Source organism: Pelophylax lessonae (assembly GCF_965119305.1).
Source record: "Pelophylax lessonae genome assembly, chromosome: 1".
NCBI lineage: Eukaryota > Metazoa > Chordata > Amphibia > Anura > Ranidae > Pelophylax > Pelophylax lessonae.
The window spans coordinates 408,269,658-408,294,270 of NC_138768.1; the positions used below are offsets into that span (position 1 = coordinate 408,269,658).

General features: G+C 43.5%; 1 protein-coding gene across 1 annotated transcript in view; it reads right to left on the reverse strand.

Annotated features, from left to right (window-relative positions):
- The window catches only part of FOCAD (focadhesin), a 333,165-nt gene that overhangs the window by 24,177 nt on the left and 284,375 nt on the right, over window positions 1–24,613 (reverse strand). The window contains exons 31-35 of the mRNA XM_082243972.1: window positions 23,823–23,945; window positions 23,666–23,743; window positions 5,305–5,376; window positions 4,271–4,373; window positions 2,560–2,640 (exon numbers count right to left, since the gene is read on the reverse strand). Of these exons, the coding sequence (XP_082100098.1) occupies window positions 2,560–2,640; window positions 4,271–4,373; window positions 5,305–5,376; window positions 23,666–23,743; window positions 23,823–23,945 (457 nt within the window). The remainder of the gene's footprint in view (window positions 1–2,559; window positions 2,641–4,270; window positions 4,374–5,304; window positions 5,377–23,665; window positions 23,744–23,822; window positions 23,946–24,613) is intronic.

The following is a 24,613-nucleotide window of genomic DNA, read 5'->3' on the forward strand; positions in this document are numbered from 1 at the left end:
CTGCTCGGGGAGCTGTCAGAACCGAGTGATCGGTGGTGTTAGATCGCTCAGTTCTCAGTGCAGAGGCGCCGGGGGACCGATGCTGCAGCCACCTAGGTAAGTATAAATATGCAATAACCCCAAACCCAATACCTCTCTTTAAAATTAATAAGCACAACAAATAGTAAAGCGGTTACTGTGCAGGCAGATTGGCTACATCTGTAACAGATATGACCACCTACATCTTGGAGGTACAGACTGTATGCTACATTGCAATATTAAACAGTGAAAAAAAGAGATGCATGCAAGTCTTTGTTGGGCTTTCCTAATTGACCACATCTTCCATCCTAGCCATTTGATACCTGAGACACCACACAGGCTGATTATTGTTAAAAGGAAAAATCAACTAGTATTTTGCAAAAAAAAAAAAATGCTGTGCACTGGAACTTTAAATTTAGAAAAGACTAATGCTGAGCAATAAAATAAAGCATTTTGGCTCCGTTTCAAAAATTGCTCCTAGAGCATGCCTGCAGTGACTTATCAAGTACCGTTGGTAAACTGTGGTCAGGTCAAAGGAAACCATACTGACTTCCGTCACTGTCAACTTAAACATTCTAGAAAACAAAGTGTGTGGCTTAAACATGAAAAGCTGCTTGACCATTATTAACTGTACTTAAATACCTAAAGAGTTTTTTACACTGTCACAAACCCAAAATAACAGACACGCCACATAAAAAAGCAATTTACCTTTGTGACACTTTATGATAATTGTGATACAGCAACAAATTGCACAAATAAGTCATAATTTAAAAAAATAATTTTAGAGTAGTTCAACTGTAACATGACAGGAATACTTCTGAACAATTCAATAGTAACATTTTATATGCTTCTAGCACCCATTTTTTTGTGAAAAGTCATTGTGAATCTGGTGTTTAAACTGCAAATGGAACAAGCCCAAATGTATATTACAACCAAAAAGTATAAGACTATTTACAGACCGTGTCTCACAAAAACTGTTACCTTTGCAGCAGGATGATAATACCCCCAATACACACTGCTAAACACATTTAAAAGCATTAAAAAAAAAAAAAAAAACAATCATGGCCTTTTCAACTCCCTAGTTTAAATGCAATGTCAAATAGATGATTTTTTAGAAGTGCTTCCTTGCGGCTACAAATCAACAGTGATGAGAATGGGTGTGTTCAGATCCTAGTCCGAACCCGTGAGAGCAAGCCCACCATGAAGCTGTCACTGTACTGGGTCAATCCCTTCCCCGCTGCCGCACATTCACAAGGGGCGAGTATAATTGTGGCTGTGGGCCATGCCTCTGCCACTTATGATTGGGACAGTAAAATAACAGCTTCCTGGCAGGCTCCCTTACATGGGTTCAGGCTAGAATCCAAACACCCCCAAAACTAATTCCGAAATACCGATGCCAGTGATTACCATTAATTTGTAGTTAGTGACTTCATTGCTGCAGTCGCTGGTGACTTGCCAAGAAACAATATGTTGCTGCTACAAGTTAGACCAGTGCTACAAACTGTAGAAAGGCATAGCTGAATAGCTATACTGAGCGACTCAGCTACAAACTGCTGAAAAATGATCAAGTTTCTACAGAAAATACATATGATTTCCTTAACAAGAATCGCTTAAAAAAAAAAAAATACATAAAGAGAATGCCCACTATTAAATCACCTTTCTGACATGGTCCTAAACATTACTGAACATTTACAGTAAATTCTGGAAAGCAGTAGCAAATCCTTGATATTAATTAAGGATTTCTGTTATTTTTCCACTCCCTGTATGACCAAGAAGTTTCTTTATTTTTAAAAGTATGTAGGTCTCTTTATGTATTATATACATCATATAATTGTATCTCCTCCATGCTGCTGAGAGCAGAGGTACAGATACTTTGGGTACACAATGGTCTATGTTAACCATTTTTTTCTCAGAAAATATGTGCATGAACTCTCCTCCACCAAGTCCCCTATTGTCTCCGACCCTTCCCACCTCCAAGCACCGTACCTCGTTTCCACCTCCTACCCGAATCCCAGTACCTCCTTTTTTAGAGAAAACAGAACTAAGTATAATTTTGTTCTGCTAAGCAATCTGTATGAAATTTGGCAGTTATAATAGGAAAAACAGTAAAATGTTATTTTTTAAAAAAATAATAGATTACCCCCATAATAATAGACCGCTTGCAACAAATTACCGCCTCAAAAACAACAGATCCACCCCAGCAACAAAGACCCCACCAGTAACAATAGACCCCTCCCTCAGCAACAGATCCCCCAGCAACAGTGGGTTCTCCAGCAGCCAGCAATATTAGATACTCCAGCAGCCAGCAACAATAGACCCCTCCTTTAACAGAAGATCCCTCCCAGCAACAAGTGACCCCACAGCAGCTGGCATCATTGGACCCTTCAGCACAACCAACTACCCCCCTTGACACTGCATACATTTAGTGCTGGAGTAGCCGAAACTGCATTACCCCGCGTTCCTGCTGAAAAAAAAGCCCTGATGTTAACATAGGAAAGAACAGGTGTAGGAAAAGAAGGTTGTAGGGGAGATGTACTGTACCTTTCTTGCCAGCTGAAATGAGAAAATCTACAATAACTCGTATTAAGCTTCTTTCAGGCAAGTAGCTGAAATCTGGAGGAACTATAAGAGAATTAAAGAAAATGCAAATATGAAAGATGCTATGCTACAATTCGCAAAATGAAATCTTCTTTTCAAGTGGAAATGTATGCAAATATTAAATATGCTACACTACAATTAAGTGGAACTTCAACCAACACTTTTTTTTTTTTTTTTTACACTTTTAATAGTTTTGAAGTCTAGGGGTAATTTAAAACTTTTGTGTCTAGACTAAAAGTTTTTGACACATTTTAGTATAATTTTTAGCACATGTAGGACATTCAGTGAGTATTGTTTTTAAAGCCTAAAATTTGGTTAAAAAAAAAAATCAGCACAAGGGACTGTTCTTACAATTAATGAGAATGGTCCCTTGTGCTGGCACCGGCTGTCCTAGTTGAAATCGTTTAGGTTCTAAGCGCTAACAAGCAGGCCCCCCCCCCCCCCCCCCCCGATTCCACTTGTATTGAATTGTATTGTAACTATACTGCCGCCCTTCATTTTGCAAAGTGCTGCGCAAACTGTTGCCACTAAATACATCCTGTATATTAATAGTAATCTCTTTCAATCAAAGAAGCTGTATTATAGCTTCCATTAATGAAAAGTGATCTATAAAAAGAAGGGAACTCCACCAGTCACAGAGCACTTTTCATTCATGGAATCTATAGTACAACTATTAATTGAGGAGGGGGGCTGAAAGGGTGGGTATGGTCGGCACTCTTGACAAGTGCCTGTGACAAGAAGATTATGGCCATGGGGGTATGGGGGAAAAGGGGGGACAGTGGACTCCAAGTTTCAACTAAAGGAGCAGCCATCAGCATAAGGAACATTTTGCATTAACCTCCCTGGCGGTCTGATTATTGAAGGATTTCTGTGCTAAAAGCGGTACATTGTTTTGCATGGAAATCTGTTGTTTTATATCTTAAAACTCACCATCCTTCAGCCATACTCCTGCTGTTTGCTTGACAGATGCCAGCACCTGTCTTCCGGTTCCCTTCCCTGCGAACGTTGCGACGAAGGGGGGTGGAACCGACGCAAATTCAAAAATGTAGATACACTAAATGTCATGATACAAAGGTGTGATCCTAACGGATTAAACTGTATCATGCCATTTCACCACAGAATTTCACCTGGCTTTTCCAGTGCCCTGCCTGTGCTTTTCCAGTTCTTTGTGACTAGAAAATAGAAAACGACCATGGCGTCCAAAAAGCGTTCTTTTTGCGCAAAAGCGATTTTAGACAAACTGGAAAACAGCAACAGCGAAACTGTGTTACTTGAAGAACTGAGCGATAGCGATTCGTGGGAAAATTCGTCATCAGGTACGGAAAGTGACGACAGCAACGATTCTGAGGTCTCTTTCTGGCACATCGCTCTGTTGGAAATTCTGAAGAATCATTTGATATACTTCCCAAATTCCACAAGCTATGTGCCAGAAAGAGACATCAGAATTGTCGCTGTCGTCTTTCCATACCTGATGACAAATTTTCCCATGTCACATGAAAAGATATACAAAAATATTTACAAAAATGTGAGGGGTGTACTCACATTTTTGAGATACTGTATGCGCTAAATTAAGATATACTATACATAAAAATTGGACTGATTTATATAGTTAAGCATTCTCATGTCAGCCTTAAGTAGCAAATTCTCTGCTCACCAGACGTTCTGCTCTGAGATGAAGAAAGGCTGGATAAGTGAAGGTGGCCCAGAATCCAGGCAGCATTGGTCTGCAGGCCAGTCACTCCAGAAAAGGTAATGATCTGTAGGAACAAAGTGACTTTATGTTCACATAGTGGTATATTCATTTTAACAGCCACCTCTAACAGCTGCTATAAAACTGACCTGGGCCCCCAAGAACAATTTTTAGGAGTTGCACATTTTTCTCTAACCTCACCATTAATCCTGACTACCTACTCCCAGCACATGAGAATTGCCTGCTTTGTCCAGCTGCTCACAGCACATAGTGATTCTTAGCCCTGCCTAACTTCTCTCAGAACCATAGTCCATAGCTTAGGCATTGTTCATTAACGGGCCATGATGCCATCAGTTCAAAAATATGCCTGGCAAAGGTGATAACCACAAGGAAAGCCACCTTGTGGGCCAATGAAGAAAGAGGAATATATATGATGCAGTCAAAGGGAGAAGATTGGAGCAGTTAAATAACCAAATTGAAATCCTAGGGGTGAATACAGGGAATAACATAAGTGACCCCCAAAATGAAGGTCTTAAAGTGATTGTAAAGTCTCATTTATTTTCCCTATAAAAATAACAAACATGTTATACTTACCTCCTTTGTGCAGTTGGTTTTGCACAGAATAGCCTCGATCCTCCTCTTCTCAGGTCCCTCTTCTGTGATCCTGGCCTCTCCTTCCTGTTCAGTGCCTCCACAGCAAGCAGCTTGCTATGGGGGCACCCGAGCTGAGTCAAAGCTCCCTGTGTCCATTCAGACACGGAGCCCTGACCCGGCCCCACCTCCTCTCTAATGATTGGTTGGCTGGCTTTGATTGAGTCTCAGCCAATCAGGAGGGAGAATCTCGGATTTCTGAGACACTCGTGGACATTGCTGGACAGAGAGGGACCTCATGCAAGTATATTTGTGACAAGTCCAAATACAGTATTTGTGACAAGTGACAAGATCAATCTCCATATAATAACATACAAAAACATAACAACATTGTAATCCTTTCTTACCTGAGTAATTGCTTTGATGACTTCATTAAGTTTGCTTTGGAACAAGGATGACTGGATAGCTTCAGATTTCAGCTGTAAAAAGAGAGTCAGTAAACAATAATTTATGAATCAAGGGTATGTCAAATACACCTATATTGAACATCCATACTATCAACTAACAGTGACTGGATATATAAAACTCCAGTGTTTGTGCTAACCTCTGATAATCTCCCAAAAATCCTAAACAATCAGTTCATAATAGCTAAGGCACACCATCTGCTGCATGCCACAGTGCTTTGTGTTCTGACCCACCTAAATGGCAGTATACAAGTGGTAGTAGCCCCACCTACTTCTGCACACACGAGCAGTGCATAGCTATAAAGAGTTAAACACCCACACAACAGCCCATTCCTTTTTTGTTGCAGTACTTGACCTGGAATTCGAAATGATCGGATAATGCAGGAAGCCCCTTCTGTGGATCTTTTGGGGTGAAAAATCGGGTGCTAACTAGCCCCACATACAGCAGTGCAGCTAGGACTGTTTCCCAGAAGAGCTGTCAGTGTCTGGACTCTGGAGCCTGCCTCCCAGTAGTGAGCGGATCCATGGAACTGTGACAAAGCATTTCCAAAACAAGTATGTTTTTCTCATTTTTTGGAATTTGTCTGTGAATGGCCTCATACGTTGTGTGTTACATCTCCTCTCCTTCAAAGTAGACAAGGTGAGAAGATTGCCAGGAGTGGAAGGCAGGCAGAAGAGTTGAGAGACATGGGTTTAAAGACACAGCGGTTTACAGATAGGGTATTCACAGAATAGGACTGCATGCCAGCACGGCCGTAGATGCAAACCCTGTGTCAAGGGCCATTTCCTGCTACCTAGTGTGGCATTATTATTATACCTAACTAAATGTCAGTGTTCTAGCTGGCCTGCCATATGAGCTGGCTGCATAACAAAGATCCACATAGGTAAGGTAAGTATTTTGCTGCCTAAAGAGTGCATTCAGGTACTAACTGGTATCTCCCTTGGCTAAAGAGCCCAGCCTGTACCACTGATAGGAATATGCGTGAGAAGAGCATCAGAAATCCAGTCCAAGGTATAGAAAAATACTCTTCTTTACTGCAAATGCCAACACTATGGTCTGAAGGGTGCATCGGGACTGCTTTAAAGAGGCAGACAGAAGATCTTCAGCCCATTAAGCTTAGCCACAAGGACTTGCTGTAAATCCTAGGTGAAGCAACATTTACAAAGTAAATAATGTGTAAGGTTTGCTTTAAAAAGAGGGGGACAGAAGCTCTTCTACCACTATTCATAGCTGCAAAGGATTGCTGTGAGCCTGGGTGAAATTACTATATCCAAGTTATTGTAAATAACTTAAGCTGCAGTCCAATACTGTTGCTAGCAACTGCATAAATCCTCCCTCAGCAGAGAGCAGGTCAACTGCTGATAAGGAAGAACAGAGAGAATAAGCTGGTACTTTACATTCGGCCAGAGGCTTTGCTCCTGTTGGCCATTTTCCTTTAAGGTAGGTAAGTTTACCATGAGTGGAAAAGAGCCATAGGAGCCAGGTAAAAAACCAGAGGAGGCTCTAGGTAAGAAACTTGCTACAGCATTTCCTCAGTTGGAAGAAGTAGCCTGCATGGCCTTCCAGGGACAGGTTCTCTTTGAGACAGCCGAGGTCAACAGCATTAGCAATGTGGCTGAAGTTGAACACCTGTCATTACAGGCTATGGTACAGATTGCAGGGTCTTTTTCTCCTTCTAATGGTTAAGAAGGATCTTTTCTCCACTTGTGGCCTCTGGATATCCTCTGAAGGCTTTCTGGGTTAAGGTGTTTCTGCCTCAGTTGTGGTGGCAAACAGTTCACTATCCAAAATTCCATGGTGGCATTACCTGCTATGCATCTTGTAGCTTTAAGGGGCTGGGTTCAGATTAGTGATCGACCGATATTGTTTTTTTTATTGCCGATAACTATATTTTGGTCATCGGATATCGGAATTGGCCGATATTTTCGGACATTTAAAAAAATAGCTTTTTTTTTCCACAGGTACTCTGGTGGAGGTAACTGGGGATTTAAATGACCCCACACCCCTCCTCTGCATTTAAAAGCATTCAAAATGCCAAGTTTGGCTGTTTTGAATGCTCACATTTTTTTTGAATTTGCCGCAGAGTACCCGGAAGTGATGTCATGAGGTAACCCGATCAGAGCCGAATGTGGCTTTGATCGGGTCTTCTCTTCGGCGGCTGTGCAGGTAGGATGCCCGGGTAAAAAAAAACGTAAAAAAAACGAAGAGATTTACCATGCTGTCCCAGGGGGTATACTCCCACTTCCTGCTATAGGCATTCAGTTTAGTTGCAAGCAGTGTCAGAAAAAAAAATAACCCAACTCAATAGAGGGGTGGGTGCTGTGTCCGTCAATGAACATCAGAGAAAATGATTTTTGGTAAGACAAAAATCAAATTTTCTCTTTCGTTCATTGACGGACACAGCTCCAGAATCTTCTTGACCATTGGGACATCCCAAAGCAGTGTTAAACATGAGGGGTGGGAAAAAAACACACCAGAAAAAATTCCCAAAAGGCAAAACCTAGCCAACCAGGTAACATGGAGCTCAACCAGGAACAACTGGAGCTCTCCTGAAAAAACATACACCCTCAAAGAGGACTAGTCCTCTCAAACAGTGGCCTGCAAAACCTTGTGGCCAAAAGCAGCATCCGCAGATGCCAGCACTTCTAATTTATAACATTTTGTGAAAATGTGCACAGACGACCAGCTGGCCGCCTTGCAAACCTGCATCACCGATGCCTGATGGCGGAAGCCCCAGGAGGCACTAAGCGCCCCTGTAGAATGCGCCTAACAGGGAAAGGAGGAACCTGACAGTTGTTTGAATAGGCCTGCACTACCGTCTGTCTGATACATCTGAAAATGGTCACAGCAGACACGGCCAACCCCTTGCGAGGTCAATCCGTAAGGACGAAAAGTGAGTCTGATTTCCTAAATGACTCGGTTGCCACCAAGTACACCCTGTTCACCCGACCCACATCCAGAGAGGGCAAGGCAATCTCCCTAGGATGTTTAGGCTTAGGACACAGGGAAGGCAACAAAATGTCTTCATTCAGATGGCAAACAGAAACACCCTTAGGGAGGAAAGACAAGGGCGAAGCACCACTTTATCTCTGTGAGCCACCAAATAAAGTGAACGACAAGACAACGCTGCCAGCTCTGACACCCTGCGTGCAGAAGTAATAGCCACCAAGAAGGCTAACTTCTGGGACAATGTAAGCAGAGGAAGCGCGTAAATATCTTTGAAAGGCGGTTACTGGAGAACCTACAGCACCAAATTGAGATCCCACGGAGGCAACAGAGACCGTACTGGGGGAGCCAAGTGGCGAACCCCCTGAATAAAGGTGTGAACCAAAGAATGCGTAGCCAAAGGAAGGACAGTAAATGAAGACCGCCAAGGCCGAAAAAACCTTGCCCTTACCCAAGGTCAGGCGCCGCTCAACACCCCGTTGGAGGAATGCAAAAAATCCGAGCCTCACATCATGCAATGTACATCTTCCAGGCGCGATAGTACATCGTCCTAGAGGTAGATTTTCTAGCCTTAAACAGCGTGGGAATCCCCGATTTAGACAAACCCCTATCCTTCAGCACCTGGCTTTCAACAGCCAAGCTGTTAAAGCCAGTGACTGAAAAGCAGCCATACCGTCCAGCCATACCGGTTTAGAGTACCAAGACAGGCGAGGCCAGTCTGGAGCCAATAAAATTACCCCGGACTCCCTTCTGCCTCAATCCTGTGCAGGAGGCTTGGCAGAAGCTTGAGAGGGAAGAAGGCGTAATCTGAAAATACTGACGCCAGGGAGCCACTTGTGCGTCTGTGGCATTGGCTAGAGGTTTCCGAGACTGTACCTCTGTACCTTTCTGTTAGGATTAGAGGGCAACAGGCCCACCTCAGGAATACTCCACCGGAGACACAATTAAAGAACACCATCGGATGAAGTGACCATACCCCCTGGTCCAACGCCTGTCGACTGAGGTAACCTGCCAAATTTCCCCACCTGGATAATGTACACCAAAGAGGGCTGGAATGAATGTTCTGCCCATCATAGAATGCCAGCTACTTCCCGAGCCGCCAGGACATTTATTGTGTGATGATTGACATAGGCCACAGCCAAGGCATTGGCTGATTGAATTTGTCTAAGACAATTGTCCAAAGATTCAGACAAGGTCTGAACACTCGAAGTTCCAGTACATTGATCGGCATCCTGGACTCCTCCAGAATCCAGACCCCCTGAGCACAAATGTGCCGAGAATGCCTCTCCATCCGGACAGGCTGGCATCCAGGATGACCATCGTCCAGTATAAAGGAAGGAAAGAACAGCCCTGTCGACGTCCTGGAGAATGAAGCCACCAATGCAGGGATCCTCTTGTACCTCAGCTCAACAGGATCAGGTTTTCTAGAGACTGTGGACCTTGTCCCATTTGACTATAATACCTTTACAGAAACCTTGAATGGAACTGTGCAACAGAGCCACCTGAAAGGTAGAAACCGTCAGACCCACGCATGTAGGTCTAGAAAGACGACCGTCTGCTTAACAACAGCAGCAGAATTGCATCCTGCAATTTCTGAAGTTTGTCCAGAGGCAAGACACTCTGGCTGAGGTAGAGACCAGAGACAGGCCCAGAAAGTCCAAATTGGTGGACAGAACCAGAACAGACTTCTAAAAATCAGAATCCCACCAAACTCCTTCAGAGTTTGCAGAATAATTTCCTTGCAGCCCATCGGAACCGTCAGGGACACTTTTTGCAGAAGATCATCCAGGTACCCCAATACCACGATCCCCTGCTGACACAACAAGGTCAGCACCTGGGCCAACACTGTCGTGAATGCCCGAAAAGCGGAAGTGAGGCCAAGGGCTAACGCCACAAACTGATAATGCTCCTTGCCAATGGCAAAACAGAGGAAACGCTTATGACCGGCATATATTGGAATATGAAGGTAAGCATCCTTGATATCTATAGAAGCGGGACAACTACCGTACAAATGGAGTCCATTTCAGACTTCTCTACCCGCACAAAGCCTTGAGGTCTAGGATTGGACGTACCTTGTCTACCTTCCTTGGTAATGTAAACAGGTTGAATAAAACCCCTGAAATCGTTCGAAAGTCAGAACCGGGATTATTACCTCTTGCAGTAACAAGTCTTGCACTGCCCCAAGAGACCCCTTAAGTGGTCTGGGGACAAAGCAGGTCGGGGGAAAGAACCTTTCTGGAAGATAAGACCAAAGTCGATCTTGTTGACGGAATGAAAGACTTTGTGGACCCCTTGCTGAGGGAGCCCGTCCACAGGTGTGGAGAACTCGCTCATGGCTAGCCAGACAAGGTCCTCTTGGTACCTCTGGTAGAGGCACAGAAGGGCAGTTTTTCATCGCTTAGGATCTCAAGACAAACAGACGTCTTATGAGCCGAGAAGAATGGACCTCGTCTATGACAGGGCACCTTGTCTTTGTTGCCTGCGGAAGGAAAGAATTCTACCCCCCCTGAGAAATCCATAATGATGTCATTCAGGGCCGCTCCAAACAGGTGATTCCCACAAAGGGATATCAGATAAGAAGTCTGGTCAGCAGACCAGCATTTCAGAAAAAACAATACGCTGAAAGACCGCTGCTGATACATACAGCCTAAGACCAAGGGAACAACAGGAAAAGGGGGATCAAAGGAAAAAAACAACTGTAGCCCCTGGACCAACTGGCCAAACAGCTCTGCAAAGGCAGGGAAAATTACTCCCCCTCAAGGTCCTGGCACAAAAGTTTAGCCCACTCCTTAGAGTTTGCGACACCAGGGCAATAGTAAATACTGGCCTAAGTGCCGAACCAGCCACAATGAACATTTGACGGGCCGGAGCCTTCGTCCTCCTATCAGCCGGAGCTGTAAAAGGCGAGGACTCAACAACCAGGCGTTTGGGAGATTCAGGAAACCTGGAAACTGGCGAGTCTATTAAAGATGGGGCCACCCACTTGCAAGCAGATAATCCTCTGAAGGACACCGCATAACCAAGACAAGTGAGTTTTGGACAACCCCACTGTTTTGCAACATTCTTGTCAAGTAGCAGAAGAAGAACACCCTTGTCGACTGTGGAACTAAAAAAGGACCGACAACTCATAGACACAAAACAGGCAGGTGAGGGTCGCTGACTGCAATCCCGCAAGGGGAGGCCGACCCAGGGTCCACGAATGGGCCACCTACTGGACCCCGCGAAAAAAAAAAAAAGGGGGGTCGCCCTCCAAGCCCGCATGAAAATAAATGGTCTCCTTAAAAAATGTATGCTTTCCACGTACAATGGTATATCTTGCTGAAAGAGGACTTCCTCACCTTCATCATAGTAGGGATCACTTATCCAGACAAACCACTATCCCTCAGTACCTGGCTTTCAATAACTAGGGCCATTAAAACCAGCGACTGTAAAGCAGGATGGTAGATTAGCCCTTAGGACAACTGGTCTTCTCTAAGAGGAAGCCCCCAAGGAACGTTTACGGCCACCAGAATAATTGGAAGATCCTCACTTTTGATTCCCCGCAGGAACTGCGGAAGAAGCCTGAGCCGAGGATGATACTGGCCTTACCGTGGCCCTTGGACGCCTGCGGCATCTGCCAGAGAAACCCTTGATCTCGCCACGAACTTCAGTATATTCCTGTGGAGCTGAACCTGCTAAAGGAGCTGCATGTAGGACTGTGCAAACAGAACTGTCTTGAAGGTGGATACCACCAGACTCAGAACCTATATGCAAATTGGGAGAGAGAACTGTTTGTGTGACAGCAGCCGGTGAATCACAACCTGTGGTTCCTGAAACTTGTCCAGAGGAAGGACCACCCTGGTCAGAATTAAAATCAGACCTAGGTAATTCAATTCCCTGGACAGGGATGGGGGGACCCTATGTAGTTCGGACATAACCTGAACCTTTCCAGGAATTAAATTCACATAAGGAGACTCGGAATTAAAGATATTTTTTTTTTTTACATAATGTGATATACTGTGACCAGAGCACTATTACCATAGTAATACTGTACTACGCTGGACAGGTGATCGGGATTTTTTTTTTTTTAAACAAACTATGATTGCTTATGACAGTGAATTTCACTATCATAAGCAACCATTCAATCAGTGTTTAATATTGTGATTAGCTGGGATTGTCTCCAGCAAATAACATGGTACAGATAGGCTATGATTGGCCCTGTATGTACCAAGTGATCACTGTGACCAATCACAGAGCTTAACACAACAGTATACATAGTACAATAGTACTGCTGATACCCCGCTCCATAGCAACCTCCAGCTCTGCTGATCCCTCTCTCAATAATAACCCCAAACTCTGCCGATCCTCCTCCTCTCCAGTCCTTGCTTATCTCCTGCTATATTGCTCCCATGCTGCACACCACATATGTCATCTGCTAGTTTGCCCCCCCCTGGTCCCCCAGCTCTGCTGATCCTCCACCGCTCAGTCCTATCTCTCCAGTCCCAGCTCAACTTCCACTATAGCGTTCCCATGTTGCGCACCACATGTGCCGCATGCTCCACTCTGGTTCGGACTCCGCTTACCTTGCTGCTGCTTCACACTACACATCAGATGTGATGTCTGTAGCAGACACTCTCATAATATATACACATAAACCGGAAGTGACTGCTGATGATGTCTTTCTGGTTCACTTGTTGGTTTCCCAGTGTGTCCTGGGATATCTCATACCTCCAAAACAAAGTGAAGCTAACTCTGAATAAATGCCCCTCAAATGCTGCAGGTAAAAGTTACCAACCGTTGTGATAGATTTCTATGGAACTTTAAAGCACAAAGAAAGCAACATGGGCTATCATTTTTGAAGCGGGGCAAAGCAAACACATCGAAACACAGTCTGAACAGGAGTGTAAGGTAACCATTTTATTTAGTGAGAAGTGCTTTGATTGGCATTCAGAGAGCTTTAAAAAAGGGTGTCAAATGCCACATTTTAAAGCAAGTCTAAACAAGCCCTTACTGCCTCATTCACAACAAACCACATCCTATCAATAAGTGTCATGCGTTCAAAGGTCCTTTGAAGAACTCAAGGAGTTTTTAAGGAGCCGTGACATTTTATTCACGTTGTGCATCCAGAGGTCACTTCACCAGAGACTGCAAGGCTACAGTTAAGTGCTTTAAATACAACAGCAACATCTATGCATTAGCCTTACACCAAGAACCCTTTAATTAAGACTTTGCATCCACCAAAGATTTTTCACTTGTGTCAGGCCATGGCTGGGAGAGCCATGAGCAGTCACCTCCAACATATCTAAATATAGTGAACTACATCACAAAAGAGAAAAACAGTGTTAAGTGTTTTCACAAGGACAACCTAGGAAAGTGGTAAGAGTGTATGCTGTTTAAGACTTATCAAATGTCAAATGAAAGAGGGAAAATTCCTGTACGGGAAGATGCACATTACATGTATGACTTTAACATTTCAAGACACGTCTATATACCACCCTTTGTAGATAACACCAAAATCATGCTACTGGAAACAAACATCTCAGGAGTCCACAAGGCACAATAGCAGTGTACTGGTGATCTTTAGATCTATCCCTATGCTCAAAAGACCAAACTATGTTGGGTCCATTATCGGCATTCTTATTCTAGTTCACTCAGTGTACGCACTTATAAAACAATTGTTGAGAGAGTTCAAGAGATTTTTTTTCATCTGGCATAACTTATGCGAAAGGGACCCAAAAGAGAAAACCACTCCAACAACGAGACTAGTGTTTGAGTCTACCTCAGAGATTCACCTCACAGCAGCGTCAGTAACACATCTCAAGCTACTTGTTGACAACAAAACAGAACTTTCAATAGGCGTCCAGGAATCTACTGATGCTGGGATCCTGCAACCAAATACTGATGTTCATCAGTTCATGGACTGATGTTTACCTTCAACCCGTTTTGCTGACATCTAGTGGCCATTTTGGGCCACTGCTACTTGTTTTCTACAGGTTGGGATTTGGCATCTCCCTCCTGCCTCCCATAGTACTGACTAGTTCAGTTGTAGGCCCTCCATGTTTCTTCCATGTACCCTCAGTCAGTGTCAATTCTTCACAGGGACAAGGCTTAGGAAAGTTATTGTTCACATAAACTTCAAAACACTGGAAAACATCCTCTGAACTGCAATTATATTAAGTAAAATTGTGTTGGATTCAACCTATGTACCTTATTGAAGAGTTTACCTACCTGTGGATGGTGCCAAGCCAGTAGGTGATCATACTGTCCATAAAGACTGGGTCTATGGAAGTATATTAATGCATAAAGCAGCATTTGAATCAGAACACTCTGACCTGGTGCGGCTGAAACTGGAGGCATAATCTTGCACCTTTTTGGGCTGATTTCACAGAGCTAATCTGTTTACAACATGGTTCTTAACCACTTCCACCCCCCTTTATTACCAGGCCGTTTTTCGCTGTACCGCACTGCATTACTTTAACAGAGGATTGTGCGATCATGCAGAGCTATATATACATTTGGCAATTTTTTCCCCACAAATAGAGCTATATTTTGGTGGTATTTGATCACCACTGTTTTTATTTTTTTTTTTTTTTTGTGCTATAAACATAAAAAGACCGATCATTTTGAAAAGAAATAAAATATTTTCTACTTTCTGCTATAAAACCTATCCAATAAAAATGTAAAAATTCTAATTTCTTCATAAATTTAGGCCAATATGTATGCTGCTACAAATTTTTGGTAAAAAAAAAATCCCAAGAAGCGTATACTGATTGGTTTGCACAAAAGTTATAGCATCTACAAATTATGGTATATTTACTGGAGTTTTTATTCATCTTTTTAAACTAGTAATAGCGGCAATCAGCAACTTAAAGCAGGATTAAAATATTGTGGCGGACACTTTTGACACTTTGCCGGAACCAGTCACAAGAATACAGTGATCAGTGCTGAAAACATGCATGGCCACTGTAGTCATGACACTGCCTGGGAAGGGGTTAAATATCTAGGGCAGTTAAACAGTTAAATGTGTGCCTAGCCAGTGTTTTCGTGTGTACAGTGCGCTGCTTTCACCAAGGGATGTGCTGGATTTTATAAACAAAATCCAGCACATCCCCGCTGACACGACAGAGCTCTGCATTGTTTATATATATATATATATAGCTCCACCCAGTGTGTCTTTTCACCGATCAGCGGGTGCTGGCACCCTCTGATCGGCTTCTGCCTTGACTAATCGCAGCAGAGGCGGCGTGCACCCCAAACTCAGAAGAGCAGAATCATGAGTATATATATATATATATATATATATATATATATATATTGTGAGGGATTAGCTCGGTGGCGGGTGTGGATGACCCCTTTGGGGGTGCGTTTTCACAGAAAGATAGCCGATTAGAGGTTGAAAACAAGACTGATTTATTCATGCAATTTACTTAACACAATTGCAAGCATCAAAACAGCCAAAATAAAATAAAAGACAAAATAAATCCTTGCCTCTGTGGGCGGCTACCTTCTCACGCTGGAACCTACCTAAGAAGTCTTCCCAACCTACTGTTGGGCCGACACTGCTGATCCTACAGCAGACACTCAAATGTCCATTTGTTTGCTTTTCACACAGCACAAACATTGTCCATTGAACATGTCCCTTTGTTTTCTTTCACACAGCACATGTTCATTTATAACAGGATCCTTTACTCTTCAGATTCTTCATATTGAACACAGTTCATTTAACAGGTCCCTTTACTCTTCACACTCTTCACATGGAACACTTTGTCTTCTCACCTTTGAGACGTCTTCACTCGTGGTTACCCTCCTTAGCTTCACATCGCTGTAGGGGGTCTTCTCCCATGCTCACCAGCTTGTCGGGAGGCACACATCCGACTGTCCCCCTCTCCCAGCCCACACGGCGACAGGCGGCAGCAGTCCTTCTCCCATGCCCACACGGCGTCGGGAGGTACACGTATGTCTGTCCTCCTCTTCCCAGCTCACACAGCGACAGGAGGCAGCACTCAATAGATTTTCTCTGGACAAATTATAGAGTCCTTGATCTCCTCATTCTGAACAGCTGAATGGTTTTCAACTTCCTGCTGGCTCTCTCTGCAGCCAACACCCTATAGTATCAGTGAACTTTCAAAGCAGGTGGGAATGTGTCTCCTCTCAGTGACTACATTCCCAGATTTACCTGACTTCCTGTCACATACCCCCCCCCTCTTGTTTCAACCCTAGGGTTGGGACACATATTTCCAGGCACGCATGTGTCAGGCACTGCTGACTCACTGATAAGCCTCCTATTATCCTCAAGCTTCCGGATGAAACTGTTTTGTCATCTTCATTGACAGATTTCTCATAAATGCCACACAGTTTGTCTCTCATCTCATATACACATTCTTCAACTGCATTTTTGGCATCATTTTGCTCCTTCTCGTTTCTGTCATCTTCATTGACAGCTTTCTCATAAATGTCAGACAGCTTGTCCCTCATAACCGTCTGTCCAATCCACCATGGAGGACCGTGATCCATAGGCAACTCAATTGGGCTAGTCTTAATGTCTTCAACATTCTTAAGACGCCTCTCTCTGCAATCCATAAATGTTTTCCACAAAACTTTGAGAACCTTTGCTTCACTAAGCTTTGTTCCAAGTAGGGACTCTTGACATCCCTCTGTGACTTGAGTTGCCTCTCCATACATCTGTACACAATCATTGACTTTTTGTTGTAAAAGGGAATGATCTTCCTTCTTGAGCTTTGCTTGCTCTAAGATGCTGTGCAGAGGATTTTCCAATTGAGACAACAGGCTGTCACACATTTCTTCAAAGTGACCCCTGTTCCTTTTCCCAGAGATATCAATATCATTCACCAAACATTTCATATTCATAGGCAGATCGGAAGCATTTGCACTCATCAACTTCTTAAACTTTTCGCCCTCCTGAGCGAGTCGCAGTAAAGGCCTACTATTTGATTTGATATTCAGTTTATATTTCTTGCCAAACTCTTCACAGAAGTAGTCAACCAGAACATCATCAACTTTCCTTACACCAACATAGGGGTTAAAGGCAACAACACAGTTGAACCCAGCGATCTGGGTGGTATCCATTATAGACCTCCTCTTTGCATCAGTGAAGAAGCATGGAACTGCAACACATTCTTTTACAGGTTTCTTCAATGCACTTTCTGCTGAACTATTTGACCGCTCAAGGTCACCTAGTTCTTTTTCTCTATCTGAATTCCACATGGAATGCATCTCAAGATCACGATCAAACTTCTGCCACCCGTCTTTCACCAGTTCCATTTTGGAAACACTCCCTGAAAGGCACTTATTCATTTGCTTCACGTTTTCACCAACAGCCTTAGTTTTCCCCACTAGGTTTTCAGCCTGAACTGAGAAATCATCACATTTCTTACTCAGCTCCTTTGTTTGCTGAAGCTCTAATGATACATTTTCCAATGCTTGAAGTTTTTGAAGGAACGGTTTATTCCAAAGGGGTGATTCAAGCCACATGTCATCACATTTCTGAGGCTCACTCAGGACAGACCCCAAAACACTGATCCTTTTAAAAACTGCATCAGGCACACTATCCCCTCTTTGGGACAGATCCTCTGTTGCCTGGAATTCCTCTTCCAGTTCCTGCAACGGAATCTTCATCTCTTCTACTTGCTGTTCTAAGGCTCGCTTAGACTTTTCTAGCTCCTGAACTCTTTTCACAACATCATCCTTGGAGCTGACCAATTCTTCCATTTCTGTACGCAGCTGTTTGTTAACACTTTCTAGTTCAGCCTTACACTCTAGAGCTTCCTCCAAAGAGCGAGCCAAGAACAGGGCTTTGCTCTCGTTATCACGCACCTCCGTTTCTGCACGGGCGCGTTCTTCTGCATATTTTGCAGACACAGTCTTCTCTTCACCAAGCATCTGATCAAACTTCTTTTTCACATCTTCAACACCCTGTAATGAACCAACGCTTTCTTCCATGCGTTTTTTCATATCCGCTATCTGAGCTTGCAATGTTGCGACTTGCTCTGATAGGTTTTTCTTTGCTTCCGCCTCCTCTTCTAATTGTTCCAGGAAGCCATTTTTCTCATCTTCCATTTGTTTGAGCTTTGTGCTAAAACTCAGCCTTTGACACCTCTCTTCCTGTAAGAGTTCCTGCGTGTCTTGCAGCTGCGATTCCAAGATAGAAAAATCTTCCGCAATTTCTCTAGATTTGCTGTCTGCTTGAGAAAGCTGATTTGTAACATTGTCCAACTCAACCTGCAGTCGGTTTGCCTTCTCTGACAGCTTAGCACACAATCGGTCACCTTCTGACACCTTGACTTGCGATTCCAGAAGCTGTGCCTCTACTTTTTCCCTCTTATGTTCACAATCTTCTTTTCCCTGCATAAGAGCCTTCACCTCATTGGCTAGCATCTGGGAATAAGAATGTAATTCTGCCACACAGGCTTCTTTCTCCTTTAACTGCTGCTGGACACGTTGGGCTTCCCCTTTCCAACTTTCACAGTCCGCACGCCATTCATTTACCACATTGCTTAAAGTAGTGAGCTCATACACAGTACTCAGTAATTTAGCCTCTCTTTCACTTTTCTCTTTGTCGCTGAGAGACAATGTCGCTTTCAGAGCAACATTCTGTTCCTGCGACTCCTGCAGGTCTATTTTTGTAACTTCCAAACACTGAAGACTTTTTTCCAGCTGATTACGCAACTCCAACATATCAGCCATACTTTGCTTCTGCAAAGTCTGAATTTCACTTTCCTTTTCCATGAGGATGGTATCTTTCTCCATTATAGTCTCTCTGCGTTTTTGCAACTCGACCAAAAGAAGAGCAGTGGATTCTTCCCACTGTAACACATGAGACTTGAGTAGTTCATTCATTTCCTGCAAGTTTCTATGCTCCATTTTAAGCAATTCCAAGGCTTGTTCCTTTTCTTCCATTTTCCGTTGCAAGGCATCCAACTCAGCCCTGCACACATACTCGGTTTCCTCCAAACCGATGGCCTCCATTGGCTGCTGGCGTCTCTGTTTCCAGCCTGCCATGCTCTCTTGATGAGCCTTTTGTTGAGCTGCAAAGCTCTGCTGAAAATCCGCATTTGCCTGCTGTTGAGCTGCATTTGCTTGCTGTTGAGCTGCATTTGATATAATCAGATGTTTCAACATCTCCTCCATTTTGAGTTTACTTTTCATCTGAGCACACTGCGTCTCCATAGCAGTTTCATCAGTGTTGCTAGGGACAACAACCTTCCTCTTTAGTAGACTCTCTTTAGGCATGGATGGGGCTGGTTCAGACGGCAACATCCCCTCCATCCAAAGAATCCGGTCTCTCATTTCATCTATCTTTGCATTTTTCAGGCGTTTGGACCGCCCCATCTTCAATAACTCCACAAACAAATTTTTCACAGTCCAGCAAACAATTTTCAGACCACTGTCTCTTCAACACATGTAGTTTTTCTCTCTCTTGCAGGATCTCTTTTCCTGCGCACACAGTTTGTGCAGTCACTTGCACCAGACACAACAAAGTTCATCAAAAAAAATTTTGAGACCCCTGTCTCTTTAAAACACTTTTTTTTTTTTTTTTTTTTTTTTTCTGTCAGGATCTTCTCTCCTGCACACATAGATTGTGCAATCTCATGCACCAGACAAAGTTCATCAAACATTTGCACTTCCTTGCAGGGATCTTGCTGCTTCTGCCCACTGCATACCTCCACCATATGTGAGGGATTAGCTCGGTGGCGGGTGTGGATGACCCCTTTGGGGGTGCGTTTTCACAGAGAGATAGCCGATTAGAGGTTGAAAACAAGACTGATTTATTCATGCAATTTACTTAACACAATTGCAAGCATCAAAACAGCCAAAATAAAATAAAAGACAAAATAAATCCTTGCCTCTGTGGGCGGCTACCTTCTCACGCTGGAACCTACCTAAGAAGTCTTCCCAACCTACTGTTGGGCCGACACTGCTGATCCTACAGCAGACACTCAAATGTCCATTTGTTTGCTTTTCACACAGCACAAACATTGTCCATTGAACATGTCCCTTTGTTTTCTTTCACACAGCACATGTTCATTTATAACAGGATCCTTTACTCTTCAGATTCTTCATATTGAACACAGTTCATTTAACAGGTCCCTTTACTCTTCACACTCTTCACATGGAACACTTTGTCTTCTCACCTTTGAGACGTCTTCACTCGTGGTTACCCTCCTTAGCTTCACATCGCTGTAGGGGGTCTTCTCCCATGCTCACCAGCTTGTCGGGAGGCACACATCCGACTGTCCCCCTCTCCCAGCCCACACGGCGACAGGCGGCAGCAGTCCTTCTCCCATGCCCACACGGCGTCGGGAGGTACACGTATGTCTGTCCTCCTCTTCCCAGCTCACACAGCGACAGGAGGCAGCACTCAATAGATTTTCTCTGGACAAATTATAGAGTCCTTGATCTCCTCATTCTGAACAGCTGAATGGTTTTCAACTTCCTGCTGGCTCTCTCTGCAGCCAACACCCTATAGTATCAGTGAACTTTCAAAGCAGGTGGGAATGTGTCTCCTCTCAGTGACTACATTCCCAGATTTACCTGACTTCCTGTCACAATATATATATATGATTCTGCACAGCGTGGCCGTCCTGTAGCAGTAAATCTACCATGGGGCGATCAGCAACTAGAACTGCAGCCAAAGATAACAAGATAAAAAAATGAACAGGCCATAAAAGCATGGCCCCTATTATCAGTCTGACGGCCAGTACCATTCAACCCACTTTCTTTGATCCCAGGCTGTAATGGAACCACCTCAGCGTCTTTGTCTGAACAGTAAGGCAGGAACCCATGCTGCGGAGTGGCTCACAACAGGGGGTCCGGCGCGTCCCTGTTCTCAGTTTCATGGGAGAAAGAATCAGCTCCGAATTTTTGCCTGAATTCAGACCCGAAAAGGAGCCAAAGACACACAGGACTTTTCTGCAAACCGGACCATGGCCGACACGAAGCTGTGTGAACCGGCTTCTTTGAGAGCCAGTCACACTCTCCTGTTATGCAAATTGGATGCAAATTGGATGTGGTGAAAGCCATATCCGATTCTCATCAGTGTGAACCTAGCCTTAAAGGAGAAGCAGAACAGGGATATGTGTATTAATACATAAAGGGCAGCATTAACTTAGCCAAAATTAAACAAGATAAAAATGAATAGCCTGTTAAAAGGTAAAATAAGAAAACTATCTTTTTCTGCAATATTCACCTTTAATCCAGAGATTTCCCCCACAATTAAAGCTTCTGCCACTATTCTCCTCATTCTTAAAGCTAGCTTGATTTGACACACATTTTCGGGGCCCAAGTTGTCCTAGACCTGTCTTTGTCTTTCTGTGTTTGGGCAGAGGAAGGAGAAGCAGTACAGCGATAAACTTATCTCTCTATCATTCTGATTTTATCTCCTATTAGTATGCTTCCTCTCAGCACATGAACTGACTGGCTTCTTGATTACAGAGCCACCATAATTTGTGTCTTTTATATTTGCCTAGTGTTCAGCTTAATGTACAAGACTTCTTCAAATTTGTTGCTCACAAAATTGAGTACACCCTTCACATTTTTGTAAATATTTTATTATATCTTTACATGTGACAACACTAAAGAATTAAGACTGTGCTACAATGTAAAGTAGTGAGTGTACAGCTTGTATAACAGTGTAAATTTGCTGTCCCCTCAAAATAACGCAACATACAGTCATTAATGTCTAAACTGCTGGCAACAAAAATGAGTACACCCCTAAGTGAAAATGTCCAAATTGGGCTCAATTAGCCATTTTCCCTCCCCAGTGTCATGTGACTCATTAGTGTCAATATTTTGTGTGGCCACCATTATTTTCCAGCACTGCCTTAACCCTCTTGGGCATGGAGTTCACCAGAGCTTCACAGATTGCCTCTGGAGTCCTCTTTCACTCCTCCATGACAACACCACAGAGCTGGTGGATGTTAGAGACCTTGCGCTCCTCTACCTTCCATTTGAGGATGCCCCACAGATGCTTAATAGGGTTTAGGTCTGGAGACATGCTTGGTCAGTCTATCACCTTTACCCTCAGCTTCTTTAGCAAGGCAGTGGTCGTCTTGGAGGCATGTTTGGGATCGTTATGTTGGAATACTGCCCTGCGGCCCAGTCTCTGAAGGGAAGGGTTAATGCTCTGCTTCAGTATGTCACAGTTTTATGTTGGCATTCATGTTTCCCTCAATGAACTGTAGCTCCCCAGTGCCAGCAGCACTCATGCAGCCCCAGACCATGACACTCCCACCACCATGCTTGACTGTAGGCAAGACACACTTGTCTTTGTACTCCTCACCTGGTTGCCGTCACACACGCTTGACACCATCTGAACTAAATAAGTTTATCTTGGTCTCATCAGACCACAGGACATGGTTCTATTAATCCATGTCCTTAGTCTGCTTATCTTCAGCGAACTGTTTGCGGACTTTCTTTGCATCATCTTTAGAAGAGGCTTCCTTCTGGGATGACAGCCATGCAGACCAACTTGATGCAGTGCAGCGTATGGTCTGAGCACTAGCAGACTGAGTCCCCACCCCTTCAACCTCTGCAGCAATGCTGGCAGCACTCATACATCTATTTCCCAAAGACAACCTCTGGATATGACGCTGAGTATGTGCACTCAACTTCTTTGGTCAACCATGGCGAATCTGTTAAAGTGGAATCTGTCCTGTTAAACCGTTGTATGGTCTTGGCCACCGTGCTGCAGCTCAGTTTCAGGGACTTGGCAATCTTCTTATAGCCTAGGTCATCTTTATGTAGAGCAACAATTCTTTTTTTCAGATCCTCAGAGTTGTTTGCCATGAGGTGCTATGTTGAACTTCCAGTGACCAGTATGAGAGAGTGATAACATCAAATTTAACACACCTGCTCACCAGTCACACCTGAGACCTTGTAATACTAACGAGTCACATGATACCGGGGAGGGAAAATGGCAAATTGGGCACCATTTTTGACATTTTTACTTAGGAGTGTACTCACTTTTGTTGCCAGCGGTTTAGACATTAATGGCTGTGTGTTGAGTTATTTTGAGGGGACAGCAAATTTACACTGTTATACAAGCTGTACACTCACTACTTTACATTGTAGCAAAGTGTAATTTCTTCAGTGTTGTCACATGAAAAGATATAATAAAGTATTTACATAAATGTGAGGGGCGTACTCACTTTTGCGAGATACTGTATATCACACTGCATGTATTATTTAACATATTTTCTAAGTTCAATAAACATATTCACATAATAATTTCAAAGTTTGAACACAAGTATTTATGCTGTTTTTTTTTTTTTTATCAAACACATTTTTTACCCTTTTGTACATTTCCACAATTCAGTGAACTGACCTGCTTCAGTTCGTTGCCTAAATTTCATTACTTACTTGTATGAGTGCAGATTCAGAGCCTACCAATGCCACAAGTCCATTAAGAGCAGCTAAGCGTTGCATAGTAGGACAACCCTGAAAGACAATAGAAAGCTTATGTAGACAGCAATTTATCATGATTTTTGAGTTTACAGAATAGCAAACTAGCACTTACCTCTGTAAGTAGGATCTTAATCCAGGCAGGTAGCAAACGGTTGTTCAGGTCCTCTGCCTTCCCATGACCACATACAGACAAGCCATGAACAATAGCTCCCAGCGCAAGAGCTAAACCAGGTGTCTGTAGGAGTTTAAGGGTTACAGATACAATTTTAGGACACACTTAATAATAATCTAAAAAAAAAAAATCTTCAATACAAACAAATCTATGTCTATAAAATACTAAACAGGATTACATATTTGCATAGATATGCACTCACCGGCCACTTTATTAGGTACACTTTGCTAGTGCTGGGTTGGAACCCCTTTTGCCTTCAGAATTACCTTAATTCTTTAGGCATAGTTTCAACAAGGTGTTGGAAACATTCCTCAGAGATTTTGGTCCATACTGACATGATAGCATCACGCAGTTGCCGCAGATTTGTCGGCTGCTCATCTATGATGCGAATCTCCCATTCCACCACATTCCAAAGGTGCTCTACTAGATTGAGATCTGGTCACTGTGGACACCATTGGAGTACAGTGACCTCATTGTCATGCTCAAGAAACCAGATTGAGATGATTTAAGCTTTGTGACATGGTGCATTATCCTGCTGGAAGTAACCATCAGCAGATGGGTACACTGTAGCCATAAAAGACATGGTCAGCAACAATACTCAGGTAGGCCATGGCACTTTAAGCGATGCTCAAGTGTTACTAAGGGGCAAAAAGTGTGCCAAGAAAATATTCCCCACACCATTACACCACCACCAGCCTGAACCATTGATACAAGGCAAGATGGATTCATGC